Source organism: Anopheles coluzzii, chromosome X, assembly GCF_943734685.1.
Source record: "Anopheles coluzzii chromosome X, AcolN3, whole genome shotgun sequence".
Taxonomy (NCBI): Eukaryota; Metazoa; Arthropoda; class Insecta; order Diptera; family Culicidae; genus Anopheles; species Anopheles coluzzii.
In genome coordinates this window covers 17,056,361-17,079,425 of record NC_064669.1, presented here as the reverse complement: position 1 = coordinate 17,079,425, position 23,065 = coordinate 17,056,361, and the positions used below count along the sequence as shown (strand labels likewise).

The 23,065-nt window shown below is 50.9% G+C and overlaps 1 protein-coding gene across 2 annotated transcripts; it reads left to right on the top strand.

Moving 5' to 3' along the window:
• The first annotated feature begins 340 nt into the window (after positions 1–340).
• On the top strand, positions 341–21,777 carry LOC120947374 (mucin-19). 2 transcript variants are annotated; one of them, XM_040362636.2, is made up of 8 exons: positions 341–872; positions 2,761–3,607; positions 11,160–11,209; positions 11,280–11,670; positions 11,749–12,536; positions 12,614–12,874; positions 15,401–15,670; positions 15,764–21,777. In XM_040362636.2, the coding sequence occupies exons 2-8, from the start codon at positions 3,512–3,514 to the stop codon at positions 19,308–19,310; spliced, it is 5,403 nt and encodes a 1,800-aa protein (XP_040218570.2). In that variant the 5' UTR covers positions 341–872; positions 2,761–3,511; the 3' UTR covers positions 19,311–21,777. The 2 variants fall into 2 exon arrangements, with proteins under 2 accessions (XP_040218570.2, XP_049465317.1); XM_049609360.1 differs by having other exon boundaries at positions 341–3,607.
• Positions 21,778–23,065: the final 1,288 nt, after the last annotated feature.

Sequence of the window (23,065 nt, the reverse complement as noted above, 5' to 3'; positions counted from 1 at the left end):
TTTTTATCGAATGTTAAAAACTAATTCAAAAGGTTTAAAACTGTTGTATTCAGTCAGAATCATTTCAAGTAATTAATTGAGTTGCTAAAACCACCCCGTACTTGCAAAATTACACGAAATTTAGTGATATTTTGACTGGAAATCACGAGATTCGACTTACGCGGAAGTTCAAGATTTTTGAGTTATTTTCCAGTCGTTTTCGGTCCGCATTAACCGTCCGTATCTTGTATCTCGCATTAAAGGCCTATAATTTGTACCTGGCTTTTTCATATTTATCCCGTTGGGAACCATCGGTTTGATTTAGTTGGAATCGGATCCGCACGGGAGCGATTCGGAGCGATGGGTGCGATTCCGTGAGCCCAACACTAGTGTACCCATGGCTCGCTATACAATTACGATTGCCAGCAGGCATGACCAATCGAGAGAGAGAGAAAGAGAGAGAGAGAGAGAGAAAGAGAGAGAGAGAGAGAGAGAAGGAGAGAGAGAGAGAGAGAGAGCGAGAGAGAGCCACCAAATTGGCCAGCACCATCTTTTACCCCCGCGGCCGTGCGGTGCGTACCGAAAGCGTAGAGGGAAAGAGCGAAACGCACACCAAAGTAAAAGGGAGCAGCGGCAGACGGTAGAGCGTACGTGCGGATGCGTGCCAAAGTGGGCCAGCCAGTATCTTCAGCAAAGGGAACTGTCAAGATGGCCGTCGCCAGTTAGTGCTGCCGTGTTGCTGTGTGGTATTGTGTCAAATGCAACACACCGCCCGAACCAGTGCGGACCGCTCGAAGTGATCAGAAGGGAAAAGCGTTCCTCCCCGTCCCCTTCCGAACCAATCCCCGCGTGCGCGCGCGCGCGCCCTGTGTGCAAGAAAACGGCTGCCGAAGGTCTGTGCAAGGGAGGGGAAAACATATTTACAACCGGACACAAACACACACACACACACCACATACGATACACCCGCACCCGTACCAGCCGTACCCGCCAATCGGTCAACAAACCTACGTGCAAAGGGTAATAAAGTTCTCGCGAACAGTGCAGTTCCCCCACCAACCGCCTCTTCCCATTACCCACGAGGCGTTCCGTATGACGACGACGGCGACGACGGCGACAACAGTGGAGCGCAAAACAAAGGGCCAGCACGGGCGGGGAGCAGCAAACGTAAAGGCGTAACAAGTAGAAGGAAAAGAGCGTAATTTCCGAGCAGCTCCCGTGTCCCCGCGTGTGTGTTTGTGTGCGTGTGTGTGGATGCAGGCAGGCAGACACAAACAAGTCTGACGGCGCATCCAGACGATCTTCTAGCAGTGCAGGCGCCATGTGCAATAAAACCATTCGCGGCCAGCACACAGCACACAGCACGGCAAGGAACAAAGGGTGAAAGGAACAGTCCGAGTGCAGTGAAGTAAAAGCAAAAAAAAAACAAAAAAAAACAGTGTGTCACCAGCAGCCTCGTCGCCTCATTGCCCTCGCCTTCCCCCCCTCCAAAAAAAAAAACACCCACAAGGTACGGGTTCGCTACACGGAAGGGAGCAGATCCGCGACAGTGTTTATGTCTGCCCTAGCTTGCACGTCTGCACGTGTCTGTGTGTCTGTGTATGTATGTGTGCATTTGTGTTTGTGATTGTGCGTGAAAATTCGTGTGGTGCGCCTCGAGGAAAACAGCGGCGTAAACCAATCAGCCAATCAAGTCTGCCCCCCCAGCAAAAGCCCAGAAGGAAGCGAGAAAAACGCCGCTCGCTGTCGTGGCCGCATGGTGTGACCGCCAGCCAGCACCCGTGCTAACCATCCGGAGTACTTCTCTGCCCACACAAACACACAGAAACACACGCTCGTAACGTGGTGGTCCATTGGCCAACACAAGAAGAGGGCCCACCAACAACAACAACAACAACAACATCAACAAGAGTCTGCAATCAACAGCAAAAAAAGGCACGGTATGGAACAACAACAGGGTCACCGCGCCAGCCGAGTGTCGTGGTGGTGATGGTGCTGGTGAGGGGCTAGGGCGGTAGCGCAAAATAAAAGGAAGAAAGGAATCGGCGGGAATTTGGAGTTGCAATCAAAAGAAGAAGAAAAAAAACCACAGGAAGCGGCCTTCTCCCTCCGCCCGTGTGATTTTGTTTGTGTGAGTGTGCGTGCGTGTGTGTGTGTGTGTCTGCGGATGCGTTTTGCGAAGCATGGACAGTGTGGTGGTACGCGAGTACGGCACCACCAGCAGCAGCAGCAGCAGCCGCAGCCTCCTCGGCTAATGTGTGGGCCAGGCAAGGCAAGCGTTCGTCCCAGCAGCAGTCGGTGCCCCACGATGGGTGTAGTAGCAGCAGCTGCCGCGCTGCCAGCCAGACAGTCACAATAGGCAAAAGGTCGATTTCCGCGCGATTCGTACGTGTGTGTGCGTGTCTTTCTGTGTGTGTGTCTCTGTGCGCTCCTTTCGTGCGTGCGCCGCGCCGCGCTTTTTGTGTGTCCCCCCGTTCTCCCAGTGTTTGTGTGTGTGTGTGTGTTCGTTTTTGGTGCGTGCGTGTGTGTCATTGTCCTGTGCAAGGAGCGTTGCCCCCCGGGGGGACCACCGCCATCCGCCCCAAAACCCGGGAGAGCTGTTCGGGCGCCATGCCGCCATTGCCCCAGCGGCGCGTCCACTCCTTCCTCCGTCCGCTGGTTGCGGTTCCGTGCCTAGCCATGTGCGCGCCCGTTCCTGCTGCTGCTGCTGTTGTTGTTGTGCTTTGTCGCGTATGACCCATATAAAAGTCGCAACGGGCCAAATCTCATCCTCCTCATTAGCGACCAGCAGCAGCACCCTAGTCTAGTGTGTTTCTGCGTGAGCGTGTGTGTGTTTTTTGTGGTACCCTGCCCCCTGATCAATACCCCAGCCATACGGGGTGAAAATAAGAAGAAGAAGAAGCAGTAGTGCAGCGCGCTACAAGTCGCTACAGTGTTGTATTTTATGTGTTTTTGTTGTTGTTAGTGTACTTGTGTGTGTGTGTGTGCGTTTGTGTGCGTGATGTGTTGTGCGTGTGCCGTAGCTGCTGCTGCGGCCGCTACGAATCCTGCCGGGGGAAGCGCAAGGCGGGAAGCAGGGCGGCAGACGAACGTTTGGCAAAGACGCTCCATCCTCTGCGAGTAAACAACTCCTCCGCGATCAACAACAACAACAACAACAAAAAACGCCAAACCAAAGTCGCCGTTTTGTTCACATTCAACCGTATCGAACGAACCGGCTCCAAAAACCTGCAAACCCTCCCCCCCCACCCCAACAACAACTGTCCCCAGAGCCTGTCCCCTGTCCCGCAAAAGCAAAAGGGACACCGAGGGCGGCACCGGCAGTCAGCACCGCATGCACGGGGAAGTGTGTTAAAACAGCAAAAAAAAAAAACGGAAACGGCCGACCAGAGACAACTGAAAAAAGACTCACACGCGGCCGAGATCCCTCCCCCGGGCACTTATAGAACGAGAAAAAGAGAGAGCGCGAGCTTGTACGCGTGACTGTGTTTTAGGTGTGTGCGTAGACGGGGCGACACGGGGAGAGGCGCGCATGGTGGGGCTGATGGCATTGGTCACAAGCCCGATCAGCAGCAGCGGCAGCAGCCCCATCAACAACAGCAACAACCAAGACGGCACCAATAATACGGTAGGTAGAGCACACCCCAAAGGAGGGTGGAGGGTGGGAGGAGGAGCCCAGGGAGGGGGATAGATTTAACGCGTTTCGTTTTAGGCAAACCCGAAGACACGCCATTTTCGGCTTGTTTGGCGTTTGGACGCACGTCGGTTAACGGTTGCACCGTGGTGTGGCCGTTGTCCTTGCTGCGGAGGAGAACGGGAATCGAACCCCCACTCCGGTTCGGCCTTGTCCGGCAGCTTCCCAACGCGGCCGTCGGTCAATCCCGATTGCATCCTTGCACCCGTTTATTCCAAAGCACCACCAACACGGGCGTGTGTGTGTATGTATCGCCCCCCTTCGTGATGATCTCACCGGTGCCCTTGATGGCGGCACATTAAGGCATGGGACGTTTTGGACATCGGTGAACCTGCGGACAAGCAGCCGCAAGGAATGTGGGACAAGCTGGACAAGAAGAGAAATCTGTATCGCCCGGGAATCCGGTTTGTTGCCGCTGCGGGACCGATGCGGGAATGATAGCTTGGCATACACACGCCGCACACGTTTGCTGTTGCGAAATTGCACCACCATCCGCACTGGAAACCACGCTAGCGCGCGCGATAAACCAAATTCCCAGCGGACCATCCTGTTTCTGTTCGCTGATGACACGGCCATTGCAGTCACAGGGAGGAACACATGATCGAGCTAAAGAGCAGATTGCAACGCTGTCTCGATATCACCCTGAGATTTGCTGCCGACTTGGAGGATCCAAATCAAGTCCGTCCAAAACCTGGGCAATTGTCTTTCCCCGTCGTTTAAAAAAAACGCTGACTCCACCTCTTTGGCTGGAGCTTACAGCGTTTTAGTTAGTTGTTTTAGATAGTTTTCGGGCATTTCCTTGACTCTTTCCTGTTGGAAGTGAACTTCCGTTGTTGGAATTTGGACTATATGATACGCCTTGGAAATTCCTATTTGGATTTGTGAAATTCATTTGGTCTTGGATTGTGCTATAGAGTCTAATTCCCATTGCATTAAGTTCATTTCACGTATGAAAGAGTCAATGAAGTGTCCCACAGCTATGATAACTGGAAAACCCTGTATGGGACGACTTTCCCATGGTCGCCGTCGGTCAAATGTCCGGGGCTTAGGAAGAGGACATCTCCTTTTGAAATGGCTCTATCCACTGATCAGTCGTAGGTCTCGTTTATCGCAATCAAATAAGTTGGCAGTTTATAAACAAATAATGCTACCAGTAGCAACATAAATGCAGCCCCAGTATGGAAGAATAGGTCACGAGAATCCTCCCGCGTGCGCGTCCCGCGTCCAAGCAGCAGCAGCAGTTGTTGCGGATCATAAAAACAAAAAAAGACTCATGCCAGGGACAGAAACAACACAACAACAACAACAAGAGCTGCGCTTTTCTGCATTCGACACATACAAGAGGAAGATGAATCTTGAGCGCGCGCGGAGGGACGAGCTACGAGTCTGGCAGAAGAAAAAAAAAAGACGAAGGGCAAGGAGAGGAGATGGAGAGAGTGGTGGCAATAGGAAGGCACTAGCGCGCGCCCCTGCACGGTCAGAAGTAGGTCACCTGAGCAGTAAAAGGAGAATAATGAAAAGATTGATGTTTCCTTGAAAGTAGTACCGGGCACAGTTGACGCAATTGGGCCAAGTTAAATCCCTGGCTGGGTCCCCCCGCCCCCCTTCTGGTAAGGCCAACGCCGGTGATGGTCTGGTGTGACGATTTCTTATTTTATTTATTATGTCGCTTATACCTTCAAAAAAGGTTCCCGCGCGTCTGCCGATCTGCAGCAGCAGCACAATCGAAGACTCGTCGTGCGTTTTGGATCACACCTGCGCGTTTTCGATCGTCCCACACCACCACGTCTGTGTGTTTGTGGCCGCACATGAACTAATATAGGTTGCATTTGATGTGCTCCCGCGCCGTTGGAGTACTTCCTGCTTGTCCTTCCGCACGATCCGTACTCAGTGCTGCAAAATGTCATGTGCATCACGAGATATTCACCAACGAAAACAATGAACATATTCCTGGTAGCTTGATGCTCGTGGCTGCTACTCAATGAAAGTGCGTCATGACATGCCAAACGCGACAAGTGCTAGAGTCAAACACGAAACTCTGACTGACAAGCTGAGTTTAATGCCGGCGCAAGCATAATCATGATTTTGTCAGGCTGTGAGCAGTGCTGTCAAATACCACTGATTCAGTCACCAACATTCACAACTGAAACGAAGCTCAAATCAGTTCACGTACACATCTGAGATGATCAGAGGTGAGACTCAAACTGTTGGTGGACCAATCACATTCTTGGTGACATTTTGATTAGTATTTAACTCTTGATCACTCGCTTGGTCACGACATTTTCTGTCGGTGATAATCACGATATTCTTGGAATATACTTGGCATGTGGTCCCGAGCGACAAAATGAGCATACTTTCTCGCTCTGTTTCACCCGACACATAATCAAAGCAGATTCGCACTCGCACGCACCGCATACCTCCCATGACTATCGCGATGATCACTGACACAAAATGTCGGGACCAAATGGCTGACCAAGAGTTGGCTGCACAAAATGTCACCAAGCATGTGATGGTCGCAACAACTGTTTGAGTCTCACCTCTGATCAACATTTTGTTTCAACCGGAATTTGTCATAACTATGTCAGTGACATTTTGTAGAACTGATCACAGTAAAAAAAAGTCATGACAAAAGTGACTGACCAAGCGTTGGTCGCAAAAATGTCACAAAGCATGCATTGATCTCACCAACCGTTTCACCTCTGATTATCACAATTGAGTACTTGACGCTGACATGTATTTTGCTTCAGTTTGATTTTTTATGACATTGACAGTGACATTTTGCAGCACTGTTCCGTACTTCTTCCGCGCTGCTGTACGTGCTCCCAGCTCTTGTAAAGCTTGTCTTGTTTATCCGGCGGTTTCATTCGGCAGAGGACAACATTTACGCACCATAATGCCGCTCAGCCTCCGGTGCGTGCCCTTTTGATGTGTCTGGTCTGGTGCGGTGCTTGTGCGGCCACAAACACCCACCCAAGCCGGCAGGGTTGAATGGGTGGTGCTTCCGGCTTTGCTGCTGGTTTGCTGTTTTGCCACGGCTTCAAAGCAACCCCGACTACACGCAAGAGGGGGAGCAGCATCAACATTCGCTCCAAAAAGAAAAACACATACTCCACGTGTTCGTTTGATGTGTCATTGCAAGATCGGATCATGATCAAACAGCAACATGCTTGCAAACAACAGAGAGAATTATCTTCCCTATATGCACTACTAGCTCTAGGGAGCGATTTGTAGTGCAGCAGCTGTGTGGAACATCAGTGGATTAGGTCGCCGATTATTTGCAAACTGCTGACCTCACCCCAAGAAAGCGTTTACGATTGCTTTTCTAAAGCGGGACGGAAAAAAAGAAAAACATTTTCCAGTCCCACTCCCCGAACAGATACATTCTTGTCTTCTCTCCCCTTATCTCTCTGTCTCTCTCTGTCTCTCTGTCTCTCTCTCTCTATCAAGGGACACCAGAAATTACGACGAGAATTACGACTGGTAATGTATGGGTGCAACGGGTCTCGCCAACAAGGAAGCCGCGTCGCGCGAAGGACGATCGGGTTAACGCATGCCCGCCTAAAATTAGAATTTGTCTGCCTATATCGCAAACACACACGGGCCTGTTGTGTACGGCGTCCACACTGTTGGACGTGTTCTCTTGTTGTTGTTCGGGTAGGACAGTTCATAAGCATACACTCCGTGCGAATGATGGCAGGGAAGGAAGGAGAGAGAGAGAGAAAGGTGCGGTGCGCGGGGGTCGGTAGTCAGTTTTAGCCGCACGGAAAAGCGCACTCGAGTGTTGTGTCCGATTCGATTCGATCTTTTTTTTTGTATGCATACAATTCGTCCGCCACTTTGCTTAAAAACAAATACAGAAATAAAAAACGAAGTTTAATATTTTTTTGTACGGTTAAAGGGATAATGGGGAAATATGCTAACTGGCCGGTTGCAGTAGTTACCAATAATCGATAGCCGACGGGCAATCCTATATTTATGGCGCATCTTTATTAACCGTCAATAAAAAAGCACGTGGTAACTTGCACATGCAGATGCGGTGCATAATTGCGATCATAAAACCATTCGCTACGACGGGCGAATGTCCAAGCGCCGTCTTTGCCAATCCCTATTCCGGCGGGCGGGATGTGTGTGTTAGTTGCATGCTTGCAAGTCGCCCCACCAACCCCTTGAGTCTGGCTTCGATCGGGAAGGTTTATGGGGTTTGGTTAATTTGTTGCTGAAATTTCCCTGCAGCATGCGCGTCCGTGCCGGTCTAAAAGAGCCTATGGTCGTTTTATGTGTTTTTTTTCTCTCTTGTCTGTATAATCGTTCCGTTTTGTGCCACAATTTCGAGGATCGCCGGAGACGGCCAGCGGCAAAATGCAGCGAGGTCGGTCATTCCAATTAGCAGTTAAATGCTCGTTCGCTGCGGATGGATAGCACACAAAAAATATAACAAAAAATGGAAACAAAGCAAAACTACGCTGCGGTCGTAAAATTTAAATGGCCAGCAATGACAGTGGCAAGTGAGCCACCGTTCAATGAATCGATGGACGCGGTAATAACTTAACGACATCTTACTCTGTTCGGGCAACCATGATTTATGACTCAGATGTGTGATGAAAGAAGATATATCTATATATGATTCTTCATTTTGGGTGGTGCATTATGGAAGAATCATTAAATAAAAACATAAAACAAATCTCTTCGCATGAAATCTCATGAAATCTCTCATGTCGATGTGACATGGCCCGGTCAACAATTATTCTCGAGAATGCTCAGTCCCTGGCTGCAGTCTCCCATCCATGTGGATACTCGACCTCCGACAGGTCTTGTTTCACCTGATGCAGCCATCGAGTTCGCTGTGCTCTCCTGTGCCTCATGCCGAACTGGAGATCGCTGTCTAACATCTTCTTGGTGGGGCATTAATCAGGTATCCTCATAACATGCTCCAGCCATCGTATCCCTAGAACGTTTGCATCCTAGGCTCGAATGGTCCACGTGTCCATAGACTGGGCAAATCAATGTGCGATATATCTCACATTTCGAGCGGGCTCGAAGTCTTCTAGATCTCAGCAGTCGGAGAAGCCCATAGTATGTGTAGGGGTGTCCGGATTTCGCTGCTGATGCCGTTGACCTATTGACGTTGACCGTTGACGAGATAGCAGACCTCTTTTACTACCTCGAGATTGTCGCCGTCAACTAATACACTGTCTCCCAGATGTTCTGAGTCTCCGGCAAGCAGGTACTCAGTATTCGTCGCAATGATTCTCAATCTAATTCTTGCTGCTTCTCGTTTGAGTCAGGTGTACGCCTCACACACCTTCGATGCTGTCCTGCCGATGATGTCAATGTCATCCGCGAGGCCAATAAATTGGAGAGATTGGTAGAGTGGTGTTTCTATCGTGGTACCGCAGAAATCATAAGTAAGATCGGTAGACGATCGTGCCACGGATGTCGTTGTCTAGCTCCGCGCATCGAATGACACCTGGGCAATGTTGAAGAGATTCGAACAATTCCGACTCTCACCGTGCACTTCATTAGTGATGGGAACTCGGAATCGGACTTACCCAATTCCGATTCCGAGTAAAATATTTTGAATTGGAATAAGACGTTTCAGAAACGAAATCAGATCAGATCGGTAATATTCATGAGAATTGAACGTTTACAAGTACAGTTGGATGCTTTGCGGACATCAATAAATAGCATAATTGGACCCAAATGCTTATTCTTATGGAGATGCCGAAACCGACTCCAATTTCGATTCCGCTACCGATTCTGATTCTGGAGCAGCATTCGGAGCCAATGCCGCAACTGATTTCAATTTTGGAGTCGATTCTGGATCCAATTCCGGAGCCGATACCTATTCTGGAACCGACTTCGATTCCGGAGCCTATTCCGATTCCGGAGTCAATGCCGATTCCGGAAATGATGCCGGAAGTTTATCCCGGAGCTACTATCCGGAATCGATTCCATAAAACTTCGGAGCTAGCCGGAATCGACTTCGATGAAACTTCATTTTTTTCCCATCCCTACACTGCACCCCGTTCATGGTGATCTCTAACAGCCGGATCAACTTTCCAGGAAAGTGGTACCGCTGCATGATATGACGTAGCTCATTCCGGTCTAGTATGTCGTAGGCCGCCTGGACAGGGCAATGTTTTCTACCGATCAACCCCCTCCTCCACGACGGGAAAGGCCTTATTTTCTAATTCGAATTCAATTTTCGCAACTACTGTGTTTGCAAAAAAAAAAACCGTTTCAATGCGCCTTGCCGCTCTGGCCGACAACGCATCGCAATATCCTTTCGTTCGGCCGCGCAAAGCGTCGAGTGAACGGAACGCCGCGGGGGCGATAGCCACTCAAACGCCCCCGCGATCGGTCACGCGCTACCACCATCAACCCTTCCGGCGCAGAGGAACAACGGCCACAAAACGTTACCACAGCATACGAAATTTACTTTGACCTTACCTTAGGTTTCGGTGCGGCGCCCCGATGCACGCCTGATTTCGATTTTATTCGATCATCCTTGTGTGTGACGCAAAGCACTCGTCGTTCCGTGCGACCCGAACACACGCACGCGTACACGCATCGCGCAAGGTTGATCGTGGTCGAAATAAATAGTAGTAATCGTAAACCAAAACAACCACAGCCAAAAAAATCACTAACAAAATCGAAAACAACACCCCTTCCCACACACACACACACACAAACATTTGCAACATATGATGAATGTACTCGTGTTTGTGTGTTCGTCTGGGCTGCACGGTGTATGTTGTGCTGTGTTCGGTTGCAACATGCCGACGAGCCTCGCGCTGTTTTTCCCCCATTTTCTTCGCGAGATGGCCTTCACGGTTCGAAAGTGAGCCGAACGGAACGACCCCTCGATTCCATACCGGCGACGATTGCGGATGTATTTGTGCTGGCCGCAGCAATCGTTGTGTCGCAAACGGCGGGCTCCCCTTGGCTGGTGTGTTACTGTCTCATGCTTTGTAAAATTCGCTGCTTGTGCAAAAAAATGCTCCAACTTCCAACATTGCTTTGTGTCACCCGCTCACTGGCGGTGTTAGATGACTAGGACGGAGGGATGTGATGATGATGTTTGCCACGATCTCGACGTACCTCGATTCTCGAATCGATAAGGATGTGGGTAGCAGGGAACGATCATCGTGCGTTTGTTGACGACGCAGCACTGATAAAATTTCCTGTGTGTGGGGGGTGGAAAGGAATTTCTTCCCGCGCGTGCACTGGCTGGAAGGCCGCTATCTCTATCTTCTCTCCTATCCTGGCAGCAGAATCGTACTTGCGAATCATTGGGGCTGCATTCGCATCACGACTGGCATAGCGAGAACATCTTTCCCTCTTTGCAACCAGAACAGTTTGCTTTAAGTGATCAAAGTTAAAAAGTGATTTAAAAATTATGGTGTGTCACATTCGCTTGCATCCTCACTTTGCACTTGCAGTTACTTTAATCTCCTCTTTCTTCATCTCTCCCTCTCCTTTACAGGACAAGAAATCAGCGCGCGATGAAGAGACACAATCGAAAGTAATCCGAGGGTAAGTAGCGACCGGCGGTTCGGGTTTTGTAGTGGACGGGCTAACTAACGATCGCGTTGCGTCATTGCAGCCGCAGCGGATGCCCGAAGTTCAGCACCAGCCAAGGGACCATCGCCTTGATGCTTGGGTCAGGCGAGCATCTTCGTGCCTCGTGCGAGGATCAACTCACGGCTACCAGCATCACCGCCGCTGCTGTCGATCCGGCCGCCGACAACGCCGACAACGGCGGCAGCAGCAGCAGAAGCAGCAGCGCCGCGAATGACGATGCGCCGGCAGCCAGCAATGGGGCCGACGGTGGCGGCATCGGCATGGCGGACACCGGCGAGGGCAAGGTGGAAGGCAGAGCGCCCAGTCGACCGGCGTCCTCGTGCAGCAGCGGCAGCAGCTCGTCCTCCTCCGACATTCAGCAGCACCTGCAGTCCATGACCTGCCTGCTCCGGCCGGAAGAAACGCTCAAGATGGTAAGCGGGGAGCGCTAGGCGCATTCTGGTAACAATATTCTGATCTCTCTCCATCTCGCTCTTTCTCTATCTATACAGGCGGTGAAGCTGGAATCGTTGCGGACGGGTCGCACCCGATACTTGGTGGTGGTGTCGCGCACCGTCACCAGCAAGCGCCATAGCACCGCCGGCACCACGCCGTACCATGGGGCGAGCGGTGGCACCAGTTCCTCGATCGGTAGCAACGCCGCCTCCTCCTCCACCTTGCAAATGGTCGCGGCGGCGGCGGCACCACCCGCCACGTACGCCACAGTTGCGTCCCAGCAGTTCGGTCGCGTCAGCTCGACTGTGCCGTCTGGGCAACAGCAACAACACTTGCGCCACAGCGGTAGCAGCAGCAGCAGCAGCGAAACGTTTAACGGCAGCGACACGTACGTGTCCAGCCTAGACAACTGCGTCCTGAGCGTTGGCTGCTCTGCCGGTGGCGGTCGGCTACCGCCCACCGGTGGCAACGCAGCGCCAACGTGCAGAAGCGATCAATGTGATAGTAAAGCTAATAGTAGGTTAATCAGTAGCACGGTAAGCGTGGACGCGGTAACGTCGCCGGACTATGTCGGTGCGCCGTTCGCTTCCCCGAGCGGTGGTGTGGACGATGCGACGACGCTCGGCGGCGATAGACGAAGCTGCGCGATCGATTCGACGTGCTTGTACGAGCCCGGTGAGCAGCAACTGCATCCAGCCAGCAGCAGCACCAGTGCCATCCCCGTGGAAGGAGGGAAAAAGCTCGAGGAGTCCTGCCTGCTCGGCATCGACTGCAACGAGCGGACGACGGTTGGCTTGGTGCTGAAGGTGCTCGCCGACACCTCCATACGGTTAGACGGTGACGGGTACGTATCGTTATTTCGAATGTCGCGGCAACGTGTTGGCTCTATTTACTAAGTACCCTTTGTTCTTCCGTTTGCAGTGGCTTTAGCGTTAGCTCCTGTGGCAAGCAGCACATCTTTAAGCCGGTGTCGGTACAGGCGATGTGGTCGGCGCTGCAAACCCTGCACAAGGCCTCGTTTAAGGCGCGCGAGCACAACTTCTTTGCCGGCGGCCCGTCCCACGACTGGGTGGCGTACTACGAGGCGCACATCGACTCGGACCGCTCCTGTCTGAACGAGTGGAACGCGATGGATTCGCTCGAAAGCCGCCGCCCGCCGTCGCCGGGCTCGATACGCAACAAGTAAGCGACTGTCATCCGGCGCAACTGCGCTGCTTATGCAGTAAAATTTACATTGTCTGCCACCCAGGGTTGTGCAATGTATAATACTTAATAGATAGGGAAGAAAACAAAGGATGGGAGAAAGTAGATAGGGTGGAGGATTCGAAGAGACGGAAACGGAAGCGGGACAAAGGAACGTGATGGTCAAAAAACTCATGCACTAGATTAAATGAAGCGCAGGCATTTAGGAAGGGATCATTCTGGCCATTGTCATAGAAAATTAGAAAATTCTGACTGAAACAAAATCCATGTCAGCGTCACGTACTCAATTGTGATAATCAGAGGCGATACTCGAAACGATTGGTGTGACCATGCTTTGTGACATTTTTGCGACCAATGGTTGATCAGTCACTTTGGCATGACTTTTTTTTACTGTGATCAGTTCTGCAAAATTTTATTGACATAGTCATGACAAAAGCCGCCTGAAACAAAATTATATCTTCGTCACGAGCTCTACTGTGATCATCAGAGGTGAATCTCAAACAATTGTTGCGACCATCACATGCTTGGTGACTTTGCAACTAACTCGTGCTTGGTCGCGACATTTTCAGTCGGTGATCATCGCGATAGTCATGGGAGATGGTGCTTGCGGTGGCTCCAAGAAACAAAATGAGCAAGGTTTCTCGCTCTGTTTGACTCGACAGACCATCAAGCCAGACAGAGCGAGAGAGCATGCTCATTGTGCTGCTACAGAAAATGTCGTGACCAAGTGAGTGACCAAGAGTTAGGTGCTAAATCAAGCATGTTATTGGTCCACTAACTGTTTGAGTCTCACCTCTGATCATCTCAGTTGTGTACGTGAGCTGATTTGAGCTTCGTTTCAGTCATGAGGGTTAGTGGCAGTGGCATTTGGCAGCTCTGGTCAGAAAAAAACATGAATATACTTGTGCCGGCATTAAGCTCAGCTTGTCAGTGAGAGTATCACGTTGGACTCAAGAATTCACATGTCGTGTTCGGCATGTCATGACCAATTTTCATTGAGTATCAGCAATGAGCTTCAAGCTACCACGGATATGTTCATTGTTTTCGTTGGTGAACATCTCGCAATGCTCATGACATTTTGTAGCACTGGTCACGAATCTCGGTGCCCATCCGAGTAATGAGACCCAATTGCTTATTCGCTATGTTGACTACATGATCTATCTGGGTGTTCAATCCGAACTCAAGCCGTCAAGCCGAACTCCCAGGTCTTTTATAGAGGATTCTTCAGCCAATTTGATGCCTTCTAAACAGTAATCACGTAGAATGCGATTAGACGGACGTCCGCAAAAAACGACACAACATTTATGGGAACAAAGCACCAAGCCATTAGACGAGCACCAAGTAGAGAATTGATCTAAGCAAAATTGTTGCGATTCGCAGTCAGGACAAAGGTGGAAATATTAGCAAATAATAGATGGCCACCCGACAAACCAACAAATGGCGAGGAGGAATGATTTTCTATCCTGACAGAATATGTACGGTTTGCAATGTACGAGCTCAACCAGGATAATGATGGATCGTCAAATCCCATTTTTTACAATTTTGCTATTAACAAACTATGAAAAAGACTGTCAAAAGCCGCTTTGAAATCGGTGTACATTGCGTCAACTTGAGCATTGCAAGCAATGTTAGACATTAATTTGGACACAAAGCACATCAAGTTGGTCATGGTGGAGCACTTAAGCATAAGACCATGTTGGTTTTGCAAAAATATAATGTGTTACACATGGAAGGACTGCAGCATATACAAGTGACTCAAACACCTTATAATAGCATATACAACTAGAAACACCGCGGTAGTTCGAGGCGACAGCACGGCTTCCTTTTTTTATGAATGGGATCTTACATAGAGGCGTTGCAGAAGAGGAGTAAAGATGGCATTGCAAATTTTTAAGATAATGAAAGCAATACTATCGGGTTCTGGTGAACAAGAAGATTTCACTTTATTTTAGAGCTGCAAGCACTATATCTTCATCTATGTTCACAGTATTGCAAGAGATTGCATCACATGGAGTGTATGCCAAGCCTTCTGACTAGGACACTGGGCCAGAGCTTGGATCCACAAACACGCCGGAAAAATGTCTAGGAAAACAACTTACAGCAGCTAGAGGGTGTATTAGCCACTTCATCGCCAAGGGAAATTATGGCAGTATTTTATTTTTAATGCAAGGATCAACAGTAAATTTTAATTGAAGGCACATAAAATAGGATTTAAGTCTCGAAAGCCTGTATAGGCCGGCATGTCGCGTAGGACGTTACGCCAAATAGAAGAAGAAGAACATAGGATTTGTAGCATGCTCTGTGGTATATTCGATATGGAGCGGCAGCATACTTGTACACTCGAAGTGCATGTTGAGATCGAGAATTCATATAAGCACGCTGGTTTCGATTCGTGTTAGTGCGTAAAGTGTTTAGAGATCTGTTTGACCATATGGGATTGGAAGGAGGATTGAGAAAAGGACAGCAGAGGGCTGCAACTAAAACCAACTTTTTCATTCCTCGCAGACCGACCGAACGAGAGGAAACGGAAAGTGTGATACGCTCCAAGCTGAAGGAGGTGATGATGTCGGTCGATCTGGACGACGTGACGTCCAAGTTCATCCGCGGCCGGCTCGAGGAGCTGCTCGATATGGATCTGGGCGAGTACAAACCGTTCATCGACGCGGAGATGCTCGTCATCCTGGGCCAGATGGACGCACCGACCGAGATCTTCGACCACGTCTATCTCGGCTCGGAGTGGAACGCCAGCAATCTGGAGGAGCTGCAGCGTAACGGGTAAGTAACTCCCCGCATAACGTGATTATGATGTTTTGTGAACTCTCCCAACAACTACACCCTCTTTCGCTTCGCTCAAAACCCTTCCTGCAGCGTCCATCACATACTGAACGTGACGCGCGAGATCGACAACTTCTTCCCCGGGCTGTTCCACTACTGCAACGTGCGCGTGTACGACGACGAGAAGACGGACCTGCTGCGGCACTGGGACAACACGTTCAAGTTCATCTCGCGCGCCAAGATGGAGGGCTCGAAGGTGCTGGTGCACTGCAAGATGGGCATCAGCCGGTCCGCGTCGGTCGTCATTGCGTACGCGATGAAGGCGAACGGGTGGGACTTTGGGCAGGCGCTGCAGCACGTGAAGGAGAAGCGGAGCTGCATCAAGCCGAACAAGAACTTTCTGATGCAGCTGGAAACGTACCAGGGCATGCTGGATGCGATGAAGAACAAGGAGAAGCTGCAGCGCAGCAAGAGCGAAACCAACCTGAAGCTGACCGGCGCGAAGGAGGGCCGCTCGTTGCCCGGCAGCGAACCGACGCCCCTGATACAGGCGCTCAACGGGGCGAGCGGTGGTGGTAGTGGTGGCGGTAAAAAGCACACCTCCTTCCCGATCGTGCACGCGCTGGGCAAAGAGGCAGTCGCTGTGGCGGAGAAGGCAGCACCTGCGCCAGAGGAGGACCCGAGCGCCGACGGCGTGGATGAAGGTGATGCCGGCCCGTGCCGGGGTCGAACGCGCACACGACAGCTGAAGGTGGGAGCATCCGGGCAGCAGCCAGACCATCGGCAGGGCGAACCGACGTCCCATCCCGTGCCCTTGGGAGCGGCCGCGCTCGCCAGCAGCAGCAGCCCGCCCGGCCCGGCCTCGACAGCGAAGGCTGCGGCGAAATGTTTGGCCAACCTGTACCTCCCGCAGGGCCCGTACAAACCGTGGAGCGCTTGCGACGGGCGGATCTGTACACGGGCGGCGGGTGCGCTGAAGCGACACAAGAGCCTGTCGCCCGAATCGCTCAATCCTCGCTGGCCGGACGGTGCGGAGTTTGCCGGCTCGTCGCTAGCGTACGCGGAGCAGCCGTTTGCGGACGCGAGCAAAGCGTCGCGTACCCGCACCATGCTCGAGCTGGACGGTGCGGGCGACGCGGGCGGACCGGCGTCAGCGTCCGGGCGGCGCAAGCAGCAGAGCTACTCGCTCGAGCACCTGCACGGCGGGGCGCTCGAGATGCGGTCGCCGTGCACGCCCGAGACGAAGACGATAAGGATGCCGTGCGGCAACGGGCAGAACTATAGCGTGTCGCCGAACCAGATAGTGCACTTGCAGGACAAGCTGCCGTCGCGGTCGGTGCGCCAGCCCGGTGCCTCCGTGAAGCCTGCCCTCGCCGGCAGCACCACCACGCCGAATCGAACGGACAGCTTGCTGCGGAAACTGTTCCCCACCAGCAGCAGCAGCAGCCACGTGGGAGCCGGTCAGGAAGCTGCCGCCGGATCCTCGCCAGTGCAGTCACTTACTACAACAGTGCCATCCAACAACACCACCACTAGCAGCAGCAGCAGCAGCAGCAGCAGTAGCGTCATCCCCTTGTCGTCGTCTGCGTCTACTGCCTCGTTGCCAGTGTCCACGGTCAAAACAATCGTCAGCGAGCTGGAGTGCAACAGTGGTAGCGCCAACATACCGATTGCGCCGCCACCGTTGCTGACGGACCCGGGCGCCGCACTGGCGGGCAGTGTCCCGATACCGATCGCTTCCGTGGCGGCGGAGGCTGCGGCCGTCGCCGTTGCCTCGGCAATACGCGAAGCGTCACGCAAGAACGTCGTGCTGGACGGTGGTGCGGATACGCTGCTCACAGCTGCAGCGGACGCGAACAGTTCCGCCCAGTGGGATCCGGGAGAAGCGATCGCGCCGTTGGCCGGTGAGATTAAGACCGCCGAACCACCCCCGATCTGTTGGACGTCGTCCGCGCAAATCATACAGCAGTGCAGTGGGACGGCAGCGTTCGTGGAGCCGGTCGAGCCGGCAAGCAGCAGCAGTGTGGAGGTCTGCGGGCGGATGGTCGAATCGGAGCCCGTGGCGGAGCAGCAGGGCGTTATGCGCCAATGCTCCTGGAGCAGCTGCGACTCGAGCTGTGCCGGCATCGTGGACGGTCCCTTCGTCGCCTGCTTTGGCCAGCGGTGCGTACCCAGCGGCGGTGGGGCTGCTCGAAGCGGCAGTGCGCCGCCCCCGATCGAGGAGAAGGAAGATATCCCCTGGCACCCGGGCACGGTGAAGCGCACGAAGAAACGCATCGAAGAGCGTGGCTCGAACGCGGCAGCAGCGACTAGCAGCAGCAGCACGTTGAAATGGACCGGCCCGGCCTCGGAAAAGGTTCCAGCCCCGGTCGGGCACGAACCGGCGCACAACCTCCCATCGGCCGATCCCCTTCACCTGCCAACGAACCGTGCCCGCCAGGGCATGGTGTCATCGAGCTACGCCCGCCTTTCCGCCTCGGCGCCCGACTCCTACAACATGTACGCCGGCAGCCGAGCGGGTTCAACCAGCGGGCCGGCCCTGGACCCAGCGCAGGCCGCCAAACGCCAAACCAAGCTGAACCAGCAGCATTCGTTCGCGGCTGCGGTGAACCTGCTGGCGCGGACGGGCGAACCGGGCGCTGCCGCGCCGTACTGCTTGCGGGTGAACGTGCGCGGCAGCACGGCCAACCGGCAGCCGCAGAAGCCGGAGGAGGCCGTGGACGAGGAGGATGCGTTCAGTGCGGGCAAGGTGCGCAATCTGAAGATGAACTTCGAGGCGAAATCGAACGATCGGCGCACGGGCCAGAAGAAGGTACGGTCGCTGCCGTCCTCGCCGGTCGCCGTGCACGTGTCAATGGGCGGCCAGGCGAAGCAGCAGCAGCACCAACCCATCGCCACCGCGGCCACGCCGCCCAGCACGATGGCCGCGTCCAGCCCAGCCAAACCGCTGCCCGAAGACGTGACGGTGCGTGACCTGGTCGATCGGTACGAGGTGCACGGGCCACGCATGCGCCCCACCGGCAGCAACTCGCTGTCCCGCACCCAGCGGCCCCGGTCCGTGTTCGAGCCGCTCAAGCAGGGCGGCAAAGCGTGCGTGCAGGCGCCGGGCCCGCTGACACACTCCACGTCACAGCTGCGGCTCGACGAAACGATGCGCCCGCCGGTGCCACCGATCGTGCGCGGCTTGGTCATACCGGCGCACGGTGCGGGTGGCGCCAATACGGCCCACTGCAGCAACAACAACAGCAGCACCACCACCACCACCGGCAACAGTCACACGTATATCGGCGCCGGACCCAGTATTAGTGCCACCAGTAACGCCCGGAACAACAACAACAACAACGCACGCTCGGCTGCGTCGCAGCAGGGTGCGGGCGGCAGTGCAGTCGAAGGAAGGGGAGTGGCGCTCAGCACGGTAGGGGGCGGGAAGCGCATGCAGCAGCATGGCCGGACGCACCCGCTCGCCAAGATCAGTCCGGGCGCGCGGCATCACCACCATCATCACATCGTGCATCACCACTACACGGTCGGGCCGCTGCAGCAGCATCGGCACATGGGTGCGGCCCCGGGACCGCCCGTGTCCGGCACGACGGGACCGGCCGCGACAACGGTCACCGCCAACGCGTACAACACGATGTGAGCACAAGACCAGGGAGAGAGAGAGAGGATAGCGATAATTTCTTTCTTTCCTTTTTTAATACGTCGCGCAACTCCCAAAACCACACGGAGCTTTGTAGTGATAGTGAACGATGCGCCCGTTGCGTTCAATATCTTGTTTTTTTTTTAATTACTTTTTGAACGATTTTTGTCATGTTCATCGATTTCCTGTCTGTTTAGTGAGACGAGGGCCACGATAGGAGAGGAGACGGTCACAATTAGGTAGCCTGAGCGATAACGTGCGAAAGAGTTGGGGAGCCTGAGGGAGTGTAGAGCCGGCAGAGTGCCCAAGAGCCACGTATTTATTTTATAACGCTTTATGCATCGTGAGTCCAAATTGTTTCGTATATGTATATTTTTTGGTTTTGCTCCATATTCTAGAATGTTAAGCCTTCATCATGCTGCGCGTGAGTGTGCGTGTGTGTTAGTATGTTTGATGCTGTAATTATGATTAATGTGACTCGATTTACCCCGCTGTATACTCGATGCCTCTCTCTCTCTCTCTCTCTCTCTCTCTCTCTCTCTGTCTCTCTCTCTCTCTCTCTCTCTCTCTCTCTCTTTCTTTCTTTCTTTCTCTCTCTCTCTCTTTCACACACACACACAAACATTGTGTTATATTTTGATTGTGTCTTTCTTTTTTCTCAGACAAAATTTTGTCTATTTTAGTAGTATGCCCCCTTTTCCAGTAAGGATAACAGATGCGTTTACGTAAACGGTGCAATAGTTGCAGAACAGCGGTAAAGTTAATTTAAAGACAGAATCATGCCAAACACTGTCACAGGTCGAAAACAATGGCGTGGCATTATAACGCTACCGACACAATAGATAGGGTTCCGCGCGCGTCGTCGTTGTTACGCGTTTAGTGATGCATGGTTGCATTTATGTTATTTTTTGTTTATTTTTTTTAATTTTATTTCTTATTTTTCACATACACATACACTGTAAAGCTCTCCTTCGCCGTTCTTCTGTGTCAGTCAGTTAGCATTGCCTCCATCCTCTGTGTTTTTTCTTTCATCCCAGTTCTCTACTCTGTTCGGACACTGGGGGGTTTTCTCTGTTCGTTCTTGGTTTAACTATTGTACCGATACGCTAATGCTGTGCTAGTAATGATGATTGTCGAATTTACACACACACACACCTACACACATCGTGGTGATCTTGCGCTGGGTCTCCGACCTCCCGACACCAGCATGAAAGGGACGTCCAATTTATAATTAACTGATGCTGATTTAATATTAAAAACCGACTGCAATCGCTTTGCTTCCGTCAGGTCATAATTCTGAGTCTGATTTTGGGCCGCGAGCCGCGCAAATGCAAACAGCCTAGACAATATACGCAATGCTTGAATAGTGTGCGCACCGCTAGAAGATACATAAACGTTACGTATTTTTATTTTAGTTGGATTGTTTTTTTTTTGTTCATTAAATTGAATTATATCTTTCATAGCACACGCCTTTCTGCCTCTCTAAAAGTCTTGAAACGTCCTAGTCAAACGAAAAACAAACAAACAAAGAATGCAAACACACACACACACATCCAAAAAAAAACCGAACCAAAAACTTTGCCTTTGTTTGTCGTACATACATTTAATTTCGCAATCCGTTAAAATCATTCCAGTCAATCTATTGCAAAACATTTGTTTTACCTTAATTCCTTCCCACTGCTTTGTGTCTAGCCCAGTAGTAACCGGTACTGCACTTTCTTTGTCCGGGTTTTGGTTGTTTTTTTTTTTTGGTTTTGTGTGTCTGGTGATCTACTTTGTTCTGTCGCGTGTGTTTCCTCCTTTACCCGTTTTCTTTCGCACAAAAAGCAGCAACGCGCATCGCAAGATCGGGGAGAAGAAAACAGCGCATCCATTTAGGTTTGCGCAGTTCATTTGGTAGCCTTTTTAAAAGAAAAAAAAACATCGGAACTCACGCTGAGTGCTGCCCCTTCAGGCTAGGTTAGTAAATACGTTAGTTATACGGTTTTTTTTTTGTTCTAGCTTAATCAGCAGTGGAAGAAAACCAACTCTACAATACGCTCTATACTGCATTTTCCAATCACACTGCAAGTTTGCTTGTTGCCTTTAGTGATAGTGATTTAGGGATTTTTTTAAAATATTTTTATACCAGTATATGTCAAACTATTGTTCGTGTGTGTGTGTGTGTGTGTGTGTTTGTGTGCGTATTTGTGTGCATATACTCGTCCCTTGTACATATGCTAGGCTAGAGTTGGAAGGGGAGCGTGAATCGAAATCGAAATAACGATAAGGCTACACAACCTTTCACCTTGTAAGAATTAATGGAAGGAAGACAACAAACAAACAAACAAAAAAAACACACTTAAGAACTCGATTGACACAAAAACCCATCCGCGCTGTGTACAGTTAGTTGCTCATTTTTATCCCATTCTTGTCGAAAACAGGGATACCGGCTAAACGTTGAATCAATAAATACTGAAAAACAAAACGCTTAACGTGCCTTTTCAAATTATTTCGACTCTCACAAGATCATCCAGTTTCTTTCCAGCAAAACAACAGCGCAGCTCAACTCGAAACGACTGTGTGCACCGTGATCAGTAAGTACGGATATGAATTCGAATATCTGAAAAGTAACAAAATCGCAGTATATCGGGTTGAGTGATGCATGTTTTTGAAAGTTCTATTCCAATTATTTACAGTAAGCATTTTTGGAATCACTCGCCCCGTTTACTTTCACCATCTACCGTAAATGTTTTTTGAAACTGTCACAGATTGCACACACTGATATATCCACGGGTATATCCTTGCGTTGTCAGAGCTGTTAGAGAAGTCTCGATTCAAAAATCGCGAAACCCGCGTCATGCCATTTAAGATCCGCGGCAATACGAAAGCAAGGAGATGTATTGAATATTGTGAGTATTGATAATGGAAGAACGTACTCAGTTATATGTAAAAATGGAAGCCGAGATAGGATGAAACCGTATGTTGACCGGGAAAAGACTGAGGGGTATATGAGATGGACCAAATGATCAATCAGATCAATGCGGTGTTTCTTTATCGCGATCTAATAAACGCTCGTCTTCCGCGGTCCGAGTCCTATCCTTTTATATTCGATCACTTCTTCTTGGGGTAATACTATTCTGTCCCAATTCTTAGACATATAGTACAAAAACTATGGTTTTCTTTTTATGCACGGTTAGAAAACTCAAAATAATTTAAAAATTTGAAGAAAAAAAACCAATGATACTTGATATTTGAATACCTGGTGTGCCTTTAGGGCAATAGATTTTTATATTTTAATTTGGAATACGTAAAGAGATCGATCCTGCCAATTACTCGAATCCACAAAATTTTCCTCACAAGTGTTTTGATGTTATTTTGATGTTTTATGACGAGTTTAGTGCGTTCCAGTGACTCACTTGTTAAACAAAAAACTCGTTATGGGGTAGGCTCTTTTCCATATGATTTGCAAGAAAAGTGAAATACTGTGAAATACAGTGAAATCTCTCTAAAATGCAGTCTCTTCAAGATGAATTGTTTCTTTAAGATGAACATTTTGACGGTCCCTTCATAGTCCCTACATTTTATGTCTCTTCAAGATTAATATCTCTCTAAGGCGAATATCCTTCAAGGTGCATATGCGATTTGGCAGCCGAAATTCTCAAAGGAGGCCATGACTTCACCATAGTTTCCTGGATACTTCATAGCAATACCTTCATCAGTTTTCCTCAACTTAATTATCTGTCTAAGCTGACGGTCCTTTGAAGATTTACCTT